Genomic DNA, 22,018 nt, shown 5'->3' with positions numbered 1-22,018 from the left:
TTGTATTCCTGATTCTAAAATGTAAGTAGAGGTGGTAGAATTGAGCAGGGGGTGGGGTATGTGTTTTATCCTGAAAATTAAAATCAAAATCATGTCCCAGCCAACATTACTGGAATTTTAGCTATAGATTTCTGAAGGTCTGGGATTTATCCTATTTACCCTTCATTTCGGACACTTCTATAATGTGCACATTTTCAGGGAAGCCCACAGCTCTGATAGAAAATGCAAGGGAACGGTTTCTGTTTCATTGTCTTTCTCAGTCCTTTTCTCTGAGCTACTGCTATCATACTCCCTTCATTTGAGATACAAATTGGGTCTGCATGCACACATGGAAGAAACAGCAGAGTTGAATCTGAAATAAAGTAGGGTTTATGCATCCATTTTATAGCCGTAATAAATAATGGGCAGAATTGCTAAAGGATTCTATAAAACATGCTTTTTTTTTTTTTAAAAGAGTGACTGCTCAGTTTTCATTATGGGCCTCATCTTCAGAAGACGTTTAACATACTCACAGTAATTAGATCAGCCCTGCTGCATGGCTTCATCCTCTTCCTCTCATTCCAAAATGACGTGATGGGGAGAAGGGGTTTAACCCTGTCACCAGGGTGCGGGTAGTGGTATTTGACTGGACTAATCAAATCTGACAGACAATTTTTGTCACAATTATTCACTTCAAAAAATGATTTGTTGTGAGAAATGAAGTTGGTAGCCTAATATCCCAATATGTTGGGATTTATGAAAAGGTAACTTTAAAAAAACACCCAAAACTCTTAATGCACCACTGCTTTCGATCACAAGTATTTTACATACATGTAAGCCAGCTCTCTTCCAGTAGTAATTGCTGTATTGATTAATCATGCATTTTGTTTTCTCTTTAAACTTTTCTTCAGAGTCAGTTGTCCACCAAGGGTCTAAATTTCCATTTTTGTCATATTTCCGACCTTAAAAAGGAAAGAAAGAAAACAAGTGTTCTTGTAAGAGAAAACCCCATACTTTTCCAGTTTTGGAATCTATCACCTGCACAGAAACGAGAGGTGAATGTACTCATGCAAGTGTGTGTACAAAATGGGTAAGATCAGTGAGCAAAATCGTGACCCCACTCAAGTCAGTGGTGAAAAGCTGGCATTCTATTTATTGTCATAATTTCCATTTTCAGAAAAAAATAGTGATGACTAATGGCTTCTATAGTACATTTTATAATTACATAGTGTAAGAGGCATATGAACGTTCTTGTAAGTATAATTGTGAGTATTTTTCATCCTCAGCCCATGTGTCTTTGATTCTGCAAACTTGATAACTAATTTATTATTAATTAATTATATGCTTGACCAGAAAAAAAAAAAATCCATTTCAGGGAAACTTCTGAGGTTTCTATTTTTTGTCTTGAAGCAAAACCAGACCATTTGAACCCTATTCATCCCATTCCCCAGGCTGATGGTTACAGCAATGGCTCATGGAAGATTCAGCCTCAGGTCCCTGCTCCATCTCATTTGTAGGAGAGTATCTAATCTCCATCATGTCTCCAGCCAGTCAGACACAAGACACAAGACAAGTTAGGACTTTTTTTGAGAGCAGATTTAGCTGCCTATGTTGATGGAGCCTTGCTCTGTGATTTGATTCTTCATTAAGACTCCAGGAGACAGAGGTAGGGAGCAACCAGTAGACATGACACCAAGTACCAAAGATGTTTTCTTTCATCTTTTTATTCCTTCATTTTTTCCCTGTTTGTTGTCTTGTTCCAAGATGACAGATTCCCTAGAAATGTATTTATTCCTATACTTGGAAGGTAAGAGCCTGGGCTAGAGGTAGTGGTCTGCTTAGGGAATCAAATCTTGGGTTCCTCTCTTAACTGGCTAAAGACATGATGGAGATTAGATACTCTCCTACAAATGAGATGGGAGTTTGTGAAGAAACATATGTCCATTCTGGAGTGTTTGCTGACAGAAAGTGTTGCAGAGCAGTGCCACCAGGATACCAGGTTTTCCTTTTATTTTTTAAAAGGCATTCAAAGCAACGCAGTATAAGCCACCTAACTTTAGGTAGGCAGTGAGCTAGGAGCCTGCTTTTCCTATTTTCTGTGGAAAGAGGTTTCTCTAGACGGTGAATCGGAGGAGGATGTCAGTCAGACACTCAGCAATGCTCCCTGGAGGAGGTTGTTCGTGTTTATCTCGCCACCCCCTGCCTGGGAGCCCAATTTTAAAAAACACTTTACTGAGACAGCCAAAGTTAGATGGTGTTAATGCCTCACTCCACCCAGTTTTTCAGGCCTGTTTGACATTTTCAGACCGCTACTTCTCCTCTTCCCCCTTTTTTTTTTTTAAAATTTTGCAATACGTATTCTGTTCCAATTTTGTTCCAGTGTTGTATTTTAATGTTTTTATGTAACTATCTTTTGAAAAAAGTCAAAACTGAAATGAAAAGTTTTCTTGGATGTAATTTTTATCTATCAGAAGTTACCCCTTTGCCCTTCCCACTCCGCCAGCCAGGACTTTCTGAATCTGTTGCCAATCTAGTTTCCATTCAAAACAAACAGAAAACATCAAGCTTGTGGTATTCCTTACCAAAAAAAAATCTGGTTCAGACAAGAAAGGTTGTATGCAAATAAATTAAAAAAAAACGAACTTCATAATTTTTTTCATACAATTCACCACTGTTAGAAAACAAAACAATAAAAAAGCTAAAGCATATAGAAGTCAGCTGTCTAATCTGTCAACTCTGTAAAAAAAAGTTATCAACATACAGACAAATACTCACCATTGCTATCAAATCCATGAGTAAATTCGTGGCCAACAATTACTCCTATGGCACCGTAGCTTAATGACCTGTAACAGAAAGAAGCAGTTTCCTCAGAAATGGAGATTAAAGGACAGAAGACCTCAGGAAAGATCATTATTTATTTAAACTGGGGGTGAATGGGTCTGAAAATCATACTGCACAATTTTGACTTAAAGTTGTTGAAAGGCTGAATGTTAAATTCTTACTTGTTTAAAAGCAACCTTTAACATAAAGCTTTAAAAAGCATTGTGATAGTTCACTCTTCTAACCAAATCCCTTGTTAGCATCATATGAGCTCCAAAGTGTCTCCTTCCGCTGACTGCACTGTGTATATTCTAACCGAGAACAGGACAAAGTTATAGGTGAAATTATTCTCTTAGTGTCGTCACGAAAAAAAGAACAGATGAAGGCTGCAGTGGGCTTCCGTAATGCCAGCTCCAATCATTCTTCACTGGCGTGCAACAGACTTACAAATGACTGACTCTAGTTTGTAAAGCACTAAACAGATCTCCCTTCAGTTCTGATAAGAGAGGTTATACAATTTCCTTGCACCTGCCCAGGAATAGGACATGATCTACAGTCAGATTTAATGCACTGGAGAAACAGAACAGAAAAAAAAATTTGCATTCCTGATTGACAATTAATTATATTTTCCTTGTTATATCCAAATAAACATGCATCTGGGAGAAATAGGGATGGAAGAGGGAAAGGTTCAGGGCTTTTTTTTTTATATCAAATGCAGTGGATATTACCTTGGGGGGAAGTGATCTACTAAATGCATCTCTCATTTGTTAAGTTGTTCTGTGTGATTTTAATTATTTCAGTTATTGAGATGCCATAGTTCAAAGTAGCTTATAGTATTTCTAACACATTGTATTGAAATAGGAGAATGGCAGAGTGTTTTGAAGTAACATGTTATTACTGGACCTAACGATCCACAGCACACTAATTGCTCATCTCTGTCATGCCCAAAAAGTATTACATCATTTAATTCCCCCTGCTCCCATGATAATTCTTCACTTTTTTTTTTCTTTCCTGAAAGGTAATTTGCATGTGATAAAATCTTCCCTACCATTTTTTTCTCCCCCAAGTATTACTGCAAACCTTCACGAAAAAGTGCTGCTTAAAATTATACATTTCAGCAATGGATCTATCATCCTTTTGTGTGACAAATTTGTAATCTTCTGTAGCACACAATGATAATTACCCATACTAAATGTACTATATTAGACTTGTTTTCCACATCTGAAGTGAAGTGGTTATACAGGGTCTTTTGCAGCTGGAGAAGTATAAGAGAACGGCTCAATACATCTTATTATTCCTCTAAGGTTCTCGGCCACCACGAGTGGTTGGGACAAAGAACAGGCTGGTGCCTGGGCACTCCTAGGGCTTTCCCCAGCTCCAAAAGATGGGGTGAAGTTTGGCCTTTGCTTCTGTGAACGGTCTTCAGAGTTTTGTCCAGCTCAACAACTTTTTTGCCAGAAATGCTTCCAGCTCTGTTTATGCTCCTCCCTTCTGGGGCACAGCGGGACAGAGATGGAGGGGATGAGGTGCGGCCCAACAGATCCCACATCAAAGGGAAATGTTCTGGCAGCGAGGAGGCTCAGAGGACTGTAAGGAAGCTACCAACTCAGGAGGTTTGAAGTCTCATTTCAATATATCCAGCACCAAAGACTCTTAACTATGAATGATGACATTTGAATGCTATTTTATTTCATGTACTGAGATGTAAAGTGATAACTTAGCTTCCCTTTAAACAAATAGATGTAACTGTTTTATAGTGGTTATGCTGGAACTGGACACTAAAATGCCACTAAATGTTAAATATTTGCTAAATCTGTTTTCCAGCGAGTGCTGATGACTTTTTGATGATTTTTCTGTTCCAGTGCTATGTACTGTTTCCTTTAAGCAGACAGAAAATAGATCCAGAATATTTCAAGGACAAAGTCAATCTGTTGTCTGATATAAACCAGTTACATTTGTTTACTAAATTTCATTTTGATACGTACTCAAGCAAAACCAATTTAAGCTAAGGTAACCTTTAAAAAAGAGAAATGAGCAAAGTATAATTCTTTGAAAGAACCACAATTTTATCGCTATGGCAGAAAGTCAGGGTACAGAGAAATCTCTTCAGAAGGCAAAGCTGGAAACAGGTCTGCAATAACCACAGCAGCAAATAAGTTCACCTTAACAAGAAAGGACTTTCTTCTATCCCCAGTTACCACTTAGAAAGTCACCTGGCTCATAAGAATTCTCTTTGAATGCAAATTCATTTGCTCCTAAATTGAATGTGTCTCTCTACGTATATTGCCAAATTTCCTGTTTATAAGGACACATGCAGATTGGAAGATGGCAAACTCAATGTTCGAAAAGTTTGATTTTTTTAATTTTTTTTTTTTTAACAAGGATTTGTTAACAATATGTTTCACCAGTAACTGGCTTTACATAACTGCAACATAACTTTCAGAAACCACCATCAGAAACTTTTCATGGCCTTATCCTGCCCTAAAACAGAAAGTTTTGAACAGCACAGAAGTAGTGATTTTTCAAATTTAAATATATGTGACCTATAATTACTCTTCCTCAGCTACAGTAGCACATGGGCCTGCTCAGGCAATCACTTATGCACATGGAGATATTCTCATGCACCTCAACAGGAACAGGTGAAGGCCCATTGTTAATCTTAGATATTAGCAGAAAGTGAACAATAAACTGATAATAAATGACTTCTCAGGTTATTCACTTCTGCTCAGGAAGTTAGTTACCTGATTTACAATTCCTTTTAATACCTGCCATGTGCACACTGCTGCATCTGCATATTATAGCATTGAAACACTTCCACTCAGGCGCACTTAATTAGCAATTCCTGTGAGAAATCAGCCATTAGTTTAAGACAACAGCAATACATACATACAGCTCCCAAGGGTAAGAAAAGTCATCGCACAAAGCAGCAGTTTTGGAAGTCTGTTTTTTCAATAGTAAAAGCAGGACGCAGCAGGGAAGAACACAAAACCTCCCTACAGGAGGACAACACAGCATTCCCGCGCACTACCCATCGGTCGTCTTCAGCAGCACAGCCGCCTTCTCCATGCCCTCTTCTTCATCTACACGTATTTCCAATACCTTTCCCTGTTATTCCCCGTTTCCAGGTGTATGAGGTTTCCTGGTGCAGTACTTACCTAGGATACTTTGTTCCCCAAAAGAAAGGCTTTTGCAGTTCTCCTGCTGGGAATCCTGCAATGGCAAAAACAATAATGGTGAGGTCCCTAGTTCAGTACAGCTGAGGAGTAGTCACAAGGCCCAAGGGTCTGGATTTTATGACCTTTTTTGTTTAGTTTCAGAAGGTTTACTAGAGAAGCTTTCCCTCAGGTGGTAGTTTCAGAATGCAGTAGAGAGGATCTTTGAGAAGAAGCAGAGATCCTCCCTCCTTCAGGACCGCAATGGGAACAAGATGCTGCACTGCAAGAGCTTTATCTTCTTCCACGGCAACGTGCGTGTCTGTGTGTGTAAACGCACGTGTTCCTGTGAAAAAACACCTAGTGTTTCCTGTGAAGAAAACTATTGGATTGCCCTCAGATGCGTTGACAGATCAACAGACAATATATAGGTAAAATGCAACAAGAATTCAGAAGGTGTTAGCTTAGTGAGGCTTCAGTGCAGCAAGACACATATGAAAGTGATAAAATGTAAGCCTAATTCTATAGTCTATGAAAATCAAAGGTAAATGAACACACTTAAGCACTTAGGTAAAGGAGAGCTGTAGGCTATTAAGGCTGTAGAGTCAGTCTAGCAACAGGAATTACCTGGCTGCTTCTGGTAGACTAATTAGTCACCAAAACCCTGTCAATGGAGATGCTCCAGTGAGCGATGATCTACTGATGTTGCACACAGGAACCAAAATTGTTCCTTAAATTCAAAGTCACCAGTCTATTTCTAATTCCTCGATAACATTTCAGTGCCATGATTGTGAAGACTATGGAGCTGAACGTTTAACAGCCCAAAGAACTGCTAAATAAAACAGACATCTATAGTCAAAGTTTTTATATGCTGGTGAAAAGTGTTATCCTTCCAGGTCCAAATGTGGAATTTGCTCTCTCCTGTCAGGAACCCTCACTTATATAGCACATGCATACACCTACTTTGAAGGTTACCCCACACGGACATCGCCTTGCCAAGGAAGAACCAGTTTCCTTGGGTGATTTGCTTCCTTTCCCAGGAACCTCTGCTTCAGCTTATGGGTCTCTCTCCAAGAAATCATCTGGCCGCTCAGATCAAAGCAGAAACCACATTCACTTGATTCTAACCGTATTCAATTTTTTGTTGATAGATAGGACATGTATTTCTTTATATCTGAGATAAATTGTCAGGCAAGATTTTTGTCCTTTCCTTACAAAGTCTTTAAAGACAGTATGCTGAGTGTAACTCATGTCAAATGATACGGCAAGTGGCACGTCCTCCTGGCCTGCCCATCTGTTTTTTTCAGCTGTACCTCCCTGGCTGTCTTGACTACCTATTTGCAATTAGCTTACAAAAAGCATGTTTTTCAAACTTATTTTCTGAATGTTTTTTTCTCTTGCTTCTCCAGATGCTGTTTTGTTGTTTCAAGCATGTTATCACTTGCTTTTCCAGTGCTACAAAACACAATTGTACCAATGTCAAGGACAAAGTTTTCCTGATCTAACTCTGCCTCCCAGCACACACAGAAGAGTATTTACTACGTATGTTTTTAAACATCTCACAGCAATAGCACGCTCACGCAACCTGATGAAAATTGCTTGTTAGTACACTAAGTTAAGAGCTGGTGTTAAGAGCTTAAAATCCAGTCTGAACTACATTGCCCGGTTCCTTCTAAATATCGAACCTCAGGAAAGGTTTTTGGACATGCCAAAGAGACCATTTAATAAAGGAATCCTCAGGTCCGCTAACCCTGAACGATCCTCTCCCCGCTACAGCAGATGAAAGGAAATGTGGCCAAAATGAACAAACGAGCCCATACTGAAGATCGTATGAACCAAGGTAGCACAGTCATCCCAAAAATCATGTTTGGGGATCACAGAATCCTGTGTGCCTGTCACTGCACCAAGAGGCTATAAGGAAATTTTAATTAGCTGCAATTATTTTGTCCAGGTATAGATTTGAGTAGGGAATTTGCACTTGTCTGTGCACCAGGTAGAGGTAATATACATTATCTACAGTAAACCTACGTGCAAACCTTCACTCAGGCTCATCTGAGAACTTTAATCTAAAAGTGTTTTCACAGGACATTATTGAAACCTAGTCAGATGTGACTTAAGCCATGCGATAAAGTTTTCACCGAACAAGTCCTGTGAATGAACGGGAAGAAGCTCCGATCCTGAATCCAGACAACAGGTTGATAACTATTTTACTCAAAGTCAGGATCCATTTTAGGTAAGACATGCCCGAGCATAGAGCTTGTTGAAGGAGTGGCTTCTGCTTTCACACAAAGCTGTGTGAAACACCTTTGTAGTTTGATTGCACTAAAGGAGCCTTAGGAAGTACTTTCAGGACAAAGCAGAGTCAGAAACCACTAGAATGTAATACACTTTTAAGAAAAACCTCAGGGAACTGGAATGTATTACCCATAATAGGATTTTTTCTTTCTTTTTTAAGAAAAAAATTATCTAGTTTTGAAAGTGCTTCTTGGACACCTAATGAAGCAAAGGTGTCCTGTTCTCCAGAGATTAGTAGCACTAGATGAGGGAGGTTGCTAACGCTTCACCATAAATTTAGCCTTTCCCCCTCTACACAGCCCCAGAGGAGGGATAGGGGCTGAAAGCCTGCCACTCCGTACACTTCATTGCCAGTGCAGGCTTGGAGCCTACACTCAAGGCTATTACCAACAGCACACAGAAAGAGAACCATGTTGTCTTATCACAGATGCCACACAAACCTATCTGCCATACGTAGGACCTGGACTTGCAGAATCTGCCTTGCCTACCTTCTTACAACCTAACCACTTTCGGAGCAGTGTCACAGGACCGCAGCGTCCTTCTGAGACAGGCACTGGTGTCACAGGCCACAGGAGCACTGGAGGTCAGTGGACAGCTGAGTTCAGGCTGTCAGAAACAGCACTGGTGCCCTGTATCCATACATCTTACAGGTGGCAAGGTGGGACAGCCAGCCTAGATCATCCTCCAGGCAGACTTTGTGCCACGGATCACAACACTTTAGAGCCCAGCAGTTCTGATCACAGCCCTTTAAGCCCAGCAGTTCAACCAGTTTTCAGTCCACCTGACTACCCACTGGTCTAGCCCAGTCTTCAGCAGTTTGTCTTTCAGCATGTTAAGGGAGACAGCACTGAAAGTCTTACTAAAGTCAAGATGAATCACATTCACGGCTCTCTCCTCATCCACTGAGCTAGTCACCTCATCGCAGAAGGCTGCTCAAGGGAACTGTTTCCAGGATTTACTCCATCACGTACACAGGGACTGATGTGAGGCTGACCAGCTTCTAGTTCCCTGGATCTTCCTTCTTGAAGACAGGAGTGACATTTGCTTTCTTCCAGTTCTCAGGAACATCCCCCAATCACCACAACCTTTCAAAGATAAACAAGAGTGGCCTCACAAAGACATCAGCCAGCTCCTTCAGAACTTGTAGGTGCACCCTGTCAGAGCCCCTGAACTTGTGCCTGCCCAGTCTGTTTAAATATTCCCTAACCTTCTCCTCCTCCATGGAGGGTAAGTCTCCCTGCTCCAGACTTCCCCTCTGGTCTCAAGGGCCTGGGATTCCTGAAAGCCAGCCTTACCAGTAAAGACTGAGGCAACGAAGGCACCGAGCACCTTGGCCTTTTCCATGTCGTTTGTCACCACTGCCCCCATTCAAGCAGTGGGAGCATATTTTCCCTGGACTTTCTCCTGCTGCTGCTACACTTGCAGAAACGTTTCTTGTTGCCCTTCACATCCCTCGCCAGATCCATCTCCAGGTAGGCTTTGGCTTTCCTAACCCCTGTGTCTGGACCCTTGGACAGGGACTCTCCGCTGAACTTCCCTCTCACTCTCCTTACTGCTCTGGGACACAGGGGCATTCACAGTGGAGTACATCTGGCTTACGTCAAATATTTCACTCTGAATTTATGCTGATCCTGATGCTCTGACAGCACTCTTGACCTGCACAGGACTACTTTTAACTTAATTGAAGGTTTCTAGCTTCATTTTATCCATTGTATTAATTTTCAGCCTCTGTCCACAGCCAGGTGCTGTAAAGCTTGTTAGAATGCATTTCAAATTTGAAACAAATTTTTTCTTTCAATTTTACAGGGGTTTTACTGCCATTAATGAATCCATTTACCAGCTAATACCTTCATGGTATTATTATACACATTTTGCAGATGATGCCCTGAGACTCAGTGCAATACTGTTACTTCACCGAGGAGACACAAGCAATCACTTTTCACCTGACAGTTCACTGAAACGATGCAGACTAATAATGGATGAAGTAAACTAAAACCACATGAGATGGCTCACCAAATAATAAGGAAATTTGGAGTTCAAATCTAAATATGAATTCAAATTTTATAGTTCAATTACATTATTCAGTTATATTGCATGATATTTTTAACAGAGCAAGAAAAGACCTAGGAAAGCCTTATTCCAAGTTAGTGTATTTACAGTTTCCAGTAATTAGTTGGTTTGTTTAAAGCAACTTCTGACAGGCTAGTGAATCCAGTATGTAAATAATGGATATGGGAGACAGCTGTGCTAAATTGTGTGACACACAGGGTACTTTGCCAATTGTTGTACTGGCAATTCTCAGATGTGTTTAAAAGGCTGTAACTCATTTTTCAAGTGTCATTGAATGAATTCAGATGGAGAGTTTTAAAGGGATAAGATATAAGCGGAAGACTAACTGCTGGTAAGTAGACAAAGGATACTGAATTCCCATAAGGAATTAAACAAGACGACTAGGTTTGTTATCTGTTGGTTAGTTGGTATAGTTGTTATATGTTGGTTAGTTATCTAAAAACAGCACGAAGGACAGGATACATTTGGTTAAACTGGTTCCACAGACTTCTGTTTGGACAACTGAATCTCTTCCTAGTGCCTTTTGAGATGACTCTGCACGTCCTGCTTCTGCTCTAGCTGCCAATCTCCATAGGCAAGTTCTCTCTCAGACGCGCCAGACATGACGAAACCTATCGGATGCTGTAGAGCGTCCTAGACAGCTTTGAGCACCTATATGTAAGTGATCAGGATCTAACTCTCCATCGTAAGATGAGAATAAGACCGTCATAAGACCTGAATCCTACACTTAATTTCAAGTTTTATCCTGTGGACAAAGAGGATAGAAAACATAAATTGTGTAAGGATAGAAAATACAAATTGTGTAAGGCACAGTAACTGTTCCATGCTATGCATGAATACAAAGCTTAACTTCCTGAGAAGTAGTGAATAAATTCCTTAACAGAAAAAGAGAAGTGATGGTCTTAAAGCAGAGGACTCAACAGCCTATGGTTCAACCCTTGGCTCAGCTTCTGCTTCACCTGACAAGAGACTCTTTGCTGTTCATGAAAAGGAGAGAACCCAGCATTTCCCAGCCTCAGTGGGGCAACGTGAGGAGAAATGTGCAATGGTTTGTGAGGGGCCAAGGAATACTGTGTGCTAAGGGACTAGGAAACCTGTGAAAACATCTGTTTTTACAAAAAACTGTAATCCTTATTTTCTAAAGGAAAAAAAACTCACTAGATTCCCCAGAAAACAAAAGAACAAAGAAAAATTCTCCTATTTTATACACTTAGGGATAAGAATTTTAGGAAGAAGAAATAAAGAATGGATGGAAGGATCACACATCATCTCACCTGTGACTGTAATTAAATAAGAGAATACTGGTCATTAGTAAATAGGGAAAAATGAAAATAAGGGCTCACTTAAGAACACTTAAATCTTACTTAATAACAGGGCTCAGAAAGTGTTCAGCCCAAATCTGTTATGTTCATTAACCCCCGGGAAACTAATGGCACACTTGAAACTACTTCATCAATAACCTTCCAATTAGTCTAGCTCTTAAGGTAAGAGAAAGTGCCCCTACGCGCAGTCCCCTTGTCCTCCCCTGGCCACAGCACCGTGTTTGCCGGCACCTCCCTGGCTCCTGGCAAGATAAGAGTTCTCCCTTCCAACTCGCAGCATCAGCAAGCTGCCAGCATCAGTATCTGCATGCCGCTTTCTATAAAGATGATACTTACTGGCTAATATGAGCTCTCATCCGTGGTTTTCTCTATGGATGCTAATTTGAGTGTAATTTTAAAATTCTGTTTTAGATTATATCTTCTTCCTGTAACATGTAATGAAGCTGCTCTCTAAAGAGGCCTCTTGACTTTCACTAGAGAATTGCAGTTCAAGCACAAATGACTTAGAAGGAACATGGGTATAAACTTACAAAGATAATATCAACAGTAGTTAATTATCCAATACATCTATTCAAGCTTACACCTCACGAGTGTGTTGCTTATATTTGCCTCAGTTCACTGCGAATCTTCCTTTCATTACTGCTAACAATCCACAAACTTTACTTTTTCTGGTATATTCTAGAGGCATACATATTTACACTTGGAAAGAAAATTAAATACACCAAATGTCTAATGAGCAGTTCCTTGCTATCCTTAACATATTCAAGGGCCAGTATTTTAGTGCTGTAATGAAATAAAACCTTTTCTTCAACAGAAGTATGCTAGCATACTTTGATCATCACTTGTATCTATTTTCAGCACATAGTTGTTGACTGCTCTAGAGCTCGTAAAAATAAACAGAGCCTTTTGGAAAGTGCTTTTGTGTTCCAATTATGATAATTACAAAGACAGTATTCACGCTGCTTAGATTATATGAAGTGTACTTCGATACCTTTTTAGAATCTAAAGGCAATGACATGTACCTGTTGTCCTTGTTAAGTACCTATAATTGAGGGGAAATTGACAAGCCAGTGCAAAGAAAATTGAAAAATGATCCAAACTAGGATTGGAAAATGATTAACAACCATTATAAACATGCATAGTTGTTAGTCTGAGACATTTTGAATTATGGAAAAAGAAGAAATAAATAAATAGAACTCATGTAAAGAAAACATCCGGAGTAAACTTGTATAATAATAAGATAACTTATATGTACCATATTTTTTAACTCTGCACTTTGCAGCATGTCTTACCTAGATACATCTACTTATTTCTCCTTTGGAGATCTTAACAGAATTGTTGGCCATTAAAGTTATCAATATTTTAGTAATGAAAAACAAGTAATAGCAAACATAAGGATGTTTGCACTGAAGTGCAGCAAAATTTGTTACAATCATCTACTGCATAGGCAAGTTTCGCTGTATTCTCCCAAATCTAACAATTTTCTAAATCATCTAGTTTCTACTCTCTATTAATTTTCACTTTTAGTGAAGTAAGACCTTTTCCTTCAAGTAATTGAGTAGTCAAGTTAAAAATACTAACAGCTTACCCGTGTATGAAGATTGCATGGACATGTATAGGGATTGCGGTGATTTCTTGTTTAATGCTATGTCAGTGATACAGAGTACAGAGACAGAATTAGTAATGCTTCTACCAGGAGCGTGCCAGAGAACTCCCTGTGCTCTCAGCACAGAAAGCAAAGGCATCTTCCTAAAGTTCAGAAGTGATCAGGACCTCCACGTTCCCCTCCACTTCTGCAGGTACCTGACGATAGCTCCTTTTCAGAATCCACGGTTCAAGGCACTGATGTTGCTTTTTCTCTAAACTCTTTCACAGAGCCCTCAGTGACTAATCGAGTTTGGAGTTGCTGTGGTTATGTTGATAACATCACACAGTACATTTCCATTTCCAAACTGAACGGTCTTAATTTTTAGAACAACTTTGGAACCAAGTATTTTCCAGTTAATGTAGAAGCTGCTTTCCAGAAACAATTTCCATTATGCATTTTAAAATTCTCATTTCTGAAATACTCCTTCTTAGTAAACTCATTTACCAAGAGCAAAAATAGATGGGCCTTGATCACACTAAAATCCAGTTTGCCCACTGAAGAGCGGGGACACTCAAGCAGATGAAGAGCCTGTCTGGTTCATTCTCTTATTTCCAGAAAGGGTCAGTAGCAGATATGCAGGGAAAGCGCACCAGGCACCCACCTTTGAGGGTGAGGCACCCATCTACTAGTATGGCTTTCTACCTTCCAGCACTCAGTAGCAGAGGAACCTGTCCTCCTGGGCTGAGTTTATATCTGTCTGTTCTTTTGTTCAGAATAGAAGGCCCTCTTTTTCAGATCTGCTGATATAGTGACCAGCATAGATCCCTGTAATACACCCCTCCAACTATTTTGAAAACAAGTAATTTGTTCCTATCTCCTCTTCTTATCTCTAATCTTTGTGGGCTTGCTATACCACCACTTTACGTTTAACTTGCCAGAGTTCATGCTTATTTCTTGTTCTGAAATGACTCTTGTTTGTAGAGCTTTTTCTGTTGTTTAACTAGGTCTTTAAAAAGGCCATAGTTTTTGTACCGTTATCACCAGCCCCTACAGAACTTTGAATGGATTACTACTGAAAACATAGCTACAAAGCAGTAAGGTAATAACTGCTGGGCATCAGATTTGTCCAGCAGCTATATCACGCAATGTGAGTATGCACAGGCTCGCAAACTTCAGTCTCCTGCAGTGCAGTTCTTCCCCAGCAGCGTTAATGGGAACTCAGTAGTGATGTGTCAAATATTTATCAGCAACTTCAGACCTGAGCAGGTTCCTCCCACATCTCACGGGGCCTCTTCCCCTGCAAATCACGCCAGCCAGCAGCGGAAAACTGCACTGTGCCTTTCTTTGAATCTTCCCTCCTATTGCACGTCATTTTTAGGGCATGATTACATTTGTACCTCTCTCAGGTAGAAGAGGGCTTTGTTCAGAAAGAGCCACCTAAACCTTTTTCCTCTTAGAAACAGTTCTAAAAGGACAGTGAGCAGCACTATCCAAACTTCAAGGTCAGATGCCAGCAGTACAAGAAGGTCAGCAGTTATGATAGAAAATACAATTGCCTCTACACCCATGACTGATTGGTTACGTTTGACAGCTCTCTGCTTCATGACACCATTAGGCACAGCGAGTGTGAAATTTAGCTTCAGTGACTCCAGCATCTCATTACAGCTTTCTCTAATGTGCCATGGCAGAGAGGCTGAGACAGCTGAATGCTGCTGAAAGGTGAAAGGACCCAGTATTAAAGAAGACATAACAGCAGTGGATCTCATTTCGTGCTGACCGGGCTTCCTCTCCGTTCACACAATACATCTGAAGCAGCAGTGGTGGCCGGTGCAGCAGAACAGCAGCAGTAGCTCTTCACCTCGGAGCCGTGGCAGCCCAGGGAAGCCTACCTCAAGGGCTCCTCAGATGATCAACAGAAGGGTGGCTGCTCAATGATGGCAGCCCTCTAATTAAGGTACAGCGGTCTAGGCCTGGAATTAATTTTAATCAAAAGAACTGCCTAATTATCATACACTTTACAAATGAGCTCACTTAGACCTGAAAGAATTTGAGTGAGTGGTCTGAAGGCAAAAATTGTTTACAGAAATTGGTAGGAGCAGATACCAGCAGATGCAGGATGCCAGACCGCTGCTGTAACCTCTTCAGTGTGATACATTCAATTTGTGCCTTTCAAAAACTACTTCTCTCTGTGACCAAAACAGATGCAGGAGAAAAAGGGGGAGTTGCTCAGTGATTTTTGACAAGCCTGTCCTTGGGGACCAAGACCACAGAGGTTATGGCAGCCGCCTTCCAGACCCTGGTGGCACAGAACAAGAAAGCTGGTTTGACTTGCAGAGCTAGTAAGAACGAAGAGGTATCAGGGTAAAGATAATGCTGTTGCACACAGAAATACTGGTATAGACTTTTAAAGCCAGGTAGAAATTTTCTATGCAAAGTCCCATTAAAGAAAATGGGAATGAACATCCAAATCCATACACATCTTTGAAAAACTCAGCTTTTACCTCATGTGCTTCCAAACCATGATTTATGCTCTCTAAAAACAACCAGTAACTAAAATTAGCATAAGACAGGTTGTACTGTACATACAAGATAATTTCATCAAACTATACAGGTAAGAATTTTAAGTTAACTACAGATACCGCTCCTTGTCCTTGAAGGTACTGAACAAATCCGCCGGGCACCACTTCTTAGGTTTTCTGGTCTATGCCACAGTCTCCTCTAGTCATGTTTATTGCTAGATATCAATACTAGAGGACTGAGTTGTTAATTATTGTATATTTATGGAGGTGCGTGTACACATGCTTTTGCTACAGAAAACAGAAACATTAACACTTTTATTAAAGTGATTTAAGCTAATGTTTGCAATGGACAGAGTACACACACAAGTGGTCACTGCAATTCAGCTGTCATAGTGTAATGCATTAAGCAACAGTAATTCAAATTTGTGGAAGCCCTCAGTTTTCCGAACTATCCTCTCACTTAAGGTGTCTCACAGCTGAGTTACCAGGTTTGAGACTTCGATTTTCAGTCACAAGCACACAAACTGTACTGCTGTTATCTGAACCTCAATACACACATTTCCCAAACAGGCACTTTATAAGGAGGCTCAGAAGTCAGATACTCACTGATCTGGTTGGTAGACGCACTGTAAAAAGCATTTACAGTAGTTGGGCTTGTAAACCACCTGTAGGAAGAGCAAAACAAATCGGTTGTCAGTACACCCACACACCTTTACGAATACAATGAGCAAAGATAAAAAGTGAACTCAGCAGAAGGAAGCAAAAATGTCAAATACCTAGGATACACCAAAGTTTAAGTATTTCTCCATTTCAACACATGCTAGCTATACTTTCTGGAACATTGAAATCTACTGTTTAATGGCTTTAAGTGCATACAGTCAACAAATATTCAACAGGAGCAATTGTTAAGCTTCCTATTACCTAATCTGTTTTATTTCTAAGTGATCATTGTGCTTGTGAGGTCTGCCATGCTGACACACTGAAGTTCACCCAACAGAAGTGCTGCAACACTGATAGCAGCTGTGAAAACTCTTAGGTGTCTTTCAACCACGTGTAGAGAAACACATGAAATTAGAAGAGAGCATTTTGAAACGAGTCAACTGGCTTCAGACACTTCGCTGAACAACTACTTGAACAATCAGGATGATGCCAGTAACATGGGCAGGCACCTTCTGGGAACCTAAATTCAAAATAAACAGCTTCACATTCTGTAGCCTACACAATGAACATGGTCATCACTGTGCTCATGAAGAAATTGATCTCTTGCATGTCAAAACAAATTTAAAAAGGAATATTAGCATTTCTTCTCATAGTTAGATTTCTCATACATACTGGAGGGAAAGGTAGATTTGAATAGCAAATAGGATTTACAAATCTCCTTAGCCTAAGCTCATCTATATTTACAGTGGTTCCACTCATGAGTGGAAAACCCCCTCAGAGGGAACTCTGAGCTCAGTGAGTCCAAGATTTCACTTTACAATTTCATAAGGAAGAACTGAGATAAAAGAAAAGTAATAAAGACTATGAGAATTACTGGTTAATTCATAATAAATAGGAAGAAATTTCAGTAAATGTCCAAAAAAGGAACATCCTGATGTCTTTAGCAATGCCTTACTCAGAAGTTTTGTAAAGCCAAATGAATGCAATGCAATTGCTTTAGAAAATTTCTTTCAAAGAGAAGAGATGGGAGCTGCAAAACACAGTAAGACAAAGGAAGATCTATCAGAACATGGAAAACGTGTGATGTCAGTGACATTCACGTACATGATCTGTGCCTTAAAATAGCACCATCAAATTAATGAGTGATCTGTGGATCCTGACTGTTTTTCTGGCAAGTGATGTGCTCACGTAAACCATGCAACAAAGGGGAGAGTTTTAGAATGGCAGTATTCTGTCTTTTATCGATAGATTTATCTGCTTCTCACATCTTCAAAGCTAAGCAGCTTACTTTACAATACAGCAACTAGAAAAACTAACCAATGAAAGCAAAGCGTGATGTCATGTAAATACCTTAACTCACATTATAGGTTCTACTTGCCACAGATAACTCTCCCTGTTTCATTTACTGAAGATTCTGAAGGGGAGGAGCAGGGGGAGGTTGTTTACTGGTGTGTTTTCTGTTTCCTCTATAACAAAGAGATTAAATGTTAGAGGTAATGTATTGAGATAATGGAAAACTGAAGAAAGAATGGTTATGGTGAGGGGATAAAGAAAAAATTAGGGGGCTTTTAATTAACTACATTTCAATTTCATGTTTGTTCACAGCAGCTATCAGCTGAACTGTTTTGAAGGATGCAACCCAGCCACTTGTGTGTTGGGACCTCTTCTCCAGGCTTAGCAGGAGCTCTGGAGGACTCTGTCCCTTTTCTGACAAGGAGAGAATCCACCTGAAAGGGAGCCATCTGAAACACTCTACACGTTAATTTAGATTTTACTGTAAGTTTGAACAAAGACGCATAGCATTGTGACTTCCACCTCACCCTGTTGGCTTGTTCTACTTAAAATGGCCTTGCTGTTCTCTCAAACAGCAACGTTTAAGTATGAAAAAGGCTTCCAGGACAACAAATCCCCCCTTCTTCCAAATCCTTCTTAGAGCAAGTGTCTTACATGGCCTCTCGTTTCCAGTCACGGGTTCGAGGGCCTGAGACAGGTAACAGGTACTTCAAAACAGACTGATATAGTTTGCTCTTCTCCCCATTCTCTTTGCTGCTGCAGCCCCAGGGGCTTACGACAACTAGTTCAAGAGAGGAACCACCACAAGCAGTGGTTAAAGAGTTCTGCACTAACAAGCAACATCTCCCTAATAGTACAAGTTTGCACCTGATTTTATTGTGTGAGGAGCTAACCAGTGATGCACGTACTGGTCACCACAGAAGCACTTCACTCTGCCCAAAAGCATCTGCAAATGCTGTTGCCTTTTGGTCCGCAGCTACCGAGGGAGGTGATCACACCACTGCTGGCCATGCTTTCATACCTATGAACTCGTAGACACGTAGCTCATAGACTAGCTGCTAAGACTTCTCACAACATCCCCATCCTGAGACTGCTTCTTTCTTCACGATCTACCACCACAACAGCAAAGCCATTCCTCTTTCCCGAGCTTCATACGAACCAAAGACCAATAGCAGGCTCGAACTGAACTAAGTTCTTTCCAAGTTGCTTTTTCATAGCAAGACCTCAAGAATGACTCTGTATGAAGCTTGTTACGCTTTTAAGTAGCTAGCAAGAGGAGACTTAGCAGCCGTATCAAGGACTCAGGAAGAAGAGTTCTCTAGTGACAAGCACAGTATACTGCTGAATTTCATATCTGGCATTTAGACACTCGGCAAGGAGCATATTTACACTCCAGCATTTTGTTGTAGCATCCTCAGCCACTCTCAAAAACATTTAGGAAGCATTTTCCACAAAAGAGCAGAAATAATGGAGACTGCTTCCATTCAGACTAGCAGAACAACTTCACCTCTCATCCTCTTTCAGTGAGCTCCTTGAAATGACTGAACCTTCAGTGACAGACCTTAACTAATAACACATCAAATTACTCTATGAAGGTCTGTAAAAAATAGCTGTCGCTGTTAAATTTTAAGGTGAAGCAAATTTAGAAACAGCTCTCTCATTCCTGTTTGAAGTCAGGTTGCCTGCACATTTGCTCTATGTCTGGTTACAATTTCAGTGCATTTGATCTATTAATAGAAGGATAGAAAAAAAGAGACAGGCATAACAAACTTTAAGCTCTTAATTACAAACTAAAGTAAAAAAAATTCTAAAATTCTTTACAATGTTTCCTTTTGCTATTAGCATGTTAAAAAGGGACAGCTTTGAACGATGTCCTGTAACACACCTATCAACTACTGCAGCAGTCAAAAGTTAATGCTGCAGACTTGACACTTGGAAGTTTGAGATTTCTCTTGTAGAAATAAAATCTGAAACCTGCACTGAGACAGCACATGGGGCAGATACTGTCTTAGGTTTGTGTTTCTTTAGGCTACAATTTTCTCCGCGATATCTTCCTTTCCAAGTTAAGAGTATAGTGTGCTACATTGCCAGTCATGAAGAGAGGTGACTGGGAACATTTACAATACTGGGAAAAGCTTACTAATTTATTTAATGCTCTGTAAAGCACAAACTGAATTTGCAATTTGTTCTCTCAAGTTTCCGAGTTAGAAGAAATCACTCAGGTGGAATAGAATTTGGTGTTCAACGTCCCAAGTAAGAATTATTTTTTTTTTTTTAAATCCTATAAGTAAAGAAAATGAACTTGTGAATGTATAATGCACTTAAACTGGTTAGAAGTGAAAGGCAGTGCAAAGTTGCTAATGAAGCTCGAATCTGGAAATTCTCTTCCCAAGAAAGGACTACAAAAGAAAAAAACTTCTAAAGAGGAGGCAATCTTCAAGGCGACTTTCAAAAGCATATTTCCTCTTCTCACTGTTATTCTGTTTTATACATATTCCCATGCAGAAAGAGAGGATTGGCCTCCCAGGCCAGGCTGCCATCTGTCTTCCCCGGGGCTGGGCAAAAAACTGTGTTTTGCCTTTTGGGGGTAATATTCCTTTACTAGCTGGTAACTTATTTCCTTAAACACTCATTTTCTTATTTATCTTTTTCAGTCCACAACCTGGATGATCTTATAATGTCTATCTCTAAATACAAATGGCTATGCTAAAAGCTACTGAACTAGGGAAGAGAAGAAATGAAGCAAACGGGAAACAAAACCCCAAGGGTAATTCTCTATTAACACAGTGCCAAGCTTCAGTGTAGATCAAAGATCTGTGGAGTTCTAGGAAATACAAAACTTCAAAAACCCACAAAAACAGAAAAAGAAAAGAAAGAAGGAAAAAAGAGAAGGCATCAAAAAGCAGTACAGTCCAATAGTTAAAATGTGACAAGTGCTGATATTTTTAAGGCCAGATTTGACTTGCCTCCGACTGGTGGGTGGGGGTTATTGGTTTATTATAATAAAGTTTTACAAAAACTACTAGAGGTGGCAATGAGTCTCTGTGCCTTGATACCCTGCAGCAGACCCAGCAAAAGTGGGCAGCGTGACACCACTTTCAGAGCCCGTTTCTATTGCCAAGCAGGTGCAAAGGCCGAATAATCTCCAAGCAGGAATAATTATGGCTGCGGGCTCAGGTGGGGATTGCCCCCAGCCTGGCGGACGGCAGAGCATATAGCTGTGCTGAGAAAGGAATGAGACCAGAAAGTCAAACCGGGACCCCCCAGGCCAGAAGGCGCCCTGCGGGAGGACAAGAAAAGCAGGACAAAGATGATGAGGGGGCTGCTGTTAAGTAGTCCTCGAAATAAGATGGTAAAGACAAGCACGAGAAAGTGTTCAATCTTGTAGTGGGCAAGCAGGTAAAACCTTCATTTTTTTAAGCATATCCATGCGACAGTTCTCAGATCACAGCCCTTGAGGTGTACAGTCAGGGATCACCTCCCAGTTAACTTCCCTACAGGGGAGATTCCCCGTCGTGCCAAGAACCTGCGTGGTCCCAGCGCTGTTCACGAGGAGGAGGTCGCTGATCACCCTTGCTGCAGAGAGCCAAGTGGTATTTCACGGCTCTCACGGAAACTGCTGCTCTGAAGAGAATACACTGTCCTGATCGAGCCCTGGCATCCAGGGCTGCAGGGCAGCCCGTAAAATCATCCCCTAGGATTAACCATTGCAATACCAGAGAAAGGCGTGACGAGAAGGTAAAATTCACAATTAAGATTAAGCTATAAACACCTCCTTGAAAACACGGGGCCAAATTAAAAGACTTTAACCAGGAATAGCCTGCGCCTGTCCTGCTGAGATCCTCGACCTGCCTCATGGACAACACGGAGCCATCCCCGAAATGAGGTATGGTTCACTGAGCAGGGATTTCTGGAGCCCTAAGGAAAGACCACCACAGGAGCTAAGCAGCAGCACCGATTTCAGAGTCTGTGTGTAGGAGGAGTCATTTTTAAGTAGCATGATTAGACTAATTAAGTTCTGTTTAGGTTTTATTTTGCATTTTAAGCATTTAATTACCCACCAGCAAGAAAAGAAACTGATTCTCTCATATATTTTATGACAGTATGTGACAATCTGCACTCTCATGTTTAAAAATAAATAAAAAATATTACTATTACTAATAATAACATTATCTTTTACAAATGGTTCCATTCTTCAAAAATTTATTTCATAAATCCCTTCTGTACCATTCTAAATTCTAATTGTGGCCAAGAGACATAATCCATTTTTAACTGAGCTTCAATTACCCCTTTTTTCATTAAATTAAGTTTAAGCTGCAA

At 40.3% G+C, this 22,018-nt stretch overlaps 1 protein-coding gene across 1 annotated transcript in view; it reads right to left on the bottom strand.

The window, feature by feature from the left end:
- Positions 1 to 22,018, bottom strand: part of PHEX (phosphate regulating endopeptidase homolog, X-linked) — a gene marked incomplete at its 5' end in the record, with an annotated part of 64,787 nt that overhangs the window by 6,401 nt on the left and 36,368 nt on the right. Inside the window, 4 exons of the mRNA XM_009706725.1 lie at positions 811 to 941; positions 2,755 to 2,822; positions 5,955 to 6,009; positions 16,352 to 16,410. Coding sequence (XP_009705027.1) covers positions 811 to 941; positions 2,755 to 2,822; positions 5,955 to 6,009; positions 16,352 to 16,410 — 313 coding nt within the window. The remainder of the gene's footprint in view (positions 1 to 810; positions 942 to 2,754; positions 2,823 to 5,954; positions 6,010 to 16,351; positions 16,411 to 22,018) is intronic.

This window comes from Cariama cristata, unplaced genomic scaffold (genome assembly GCF_000690535.1).
Source record: "Cariama cristata isolate BGI_N322 unplaced genomic scaffold, ASM69053v1 scaffold16000, whole genome shotgun sequence".
Lineage (NCBI taxonomy): Eukaryota > Metazoa > Chordata > Aves > Cariamiformes > Cariamidae > Cariama > Cariama cristata.
The sequence above is the reverse complement of the archived record's forward strand: the minus strand, read 5'-3'. Positions and strand labels throughout refer to the sequence as shown.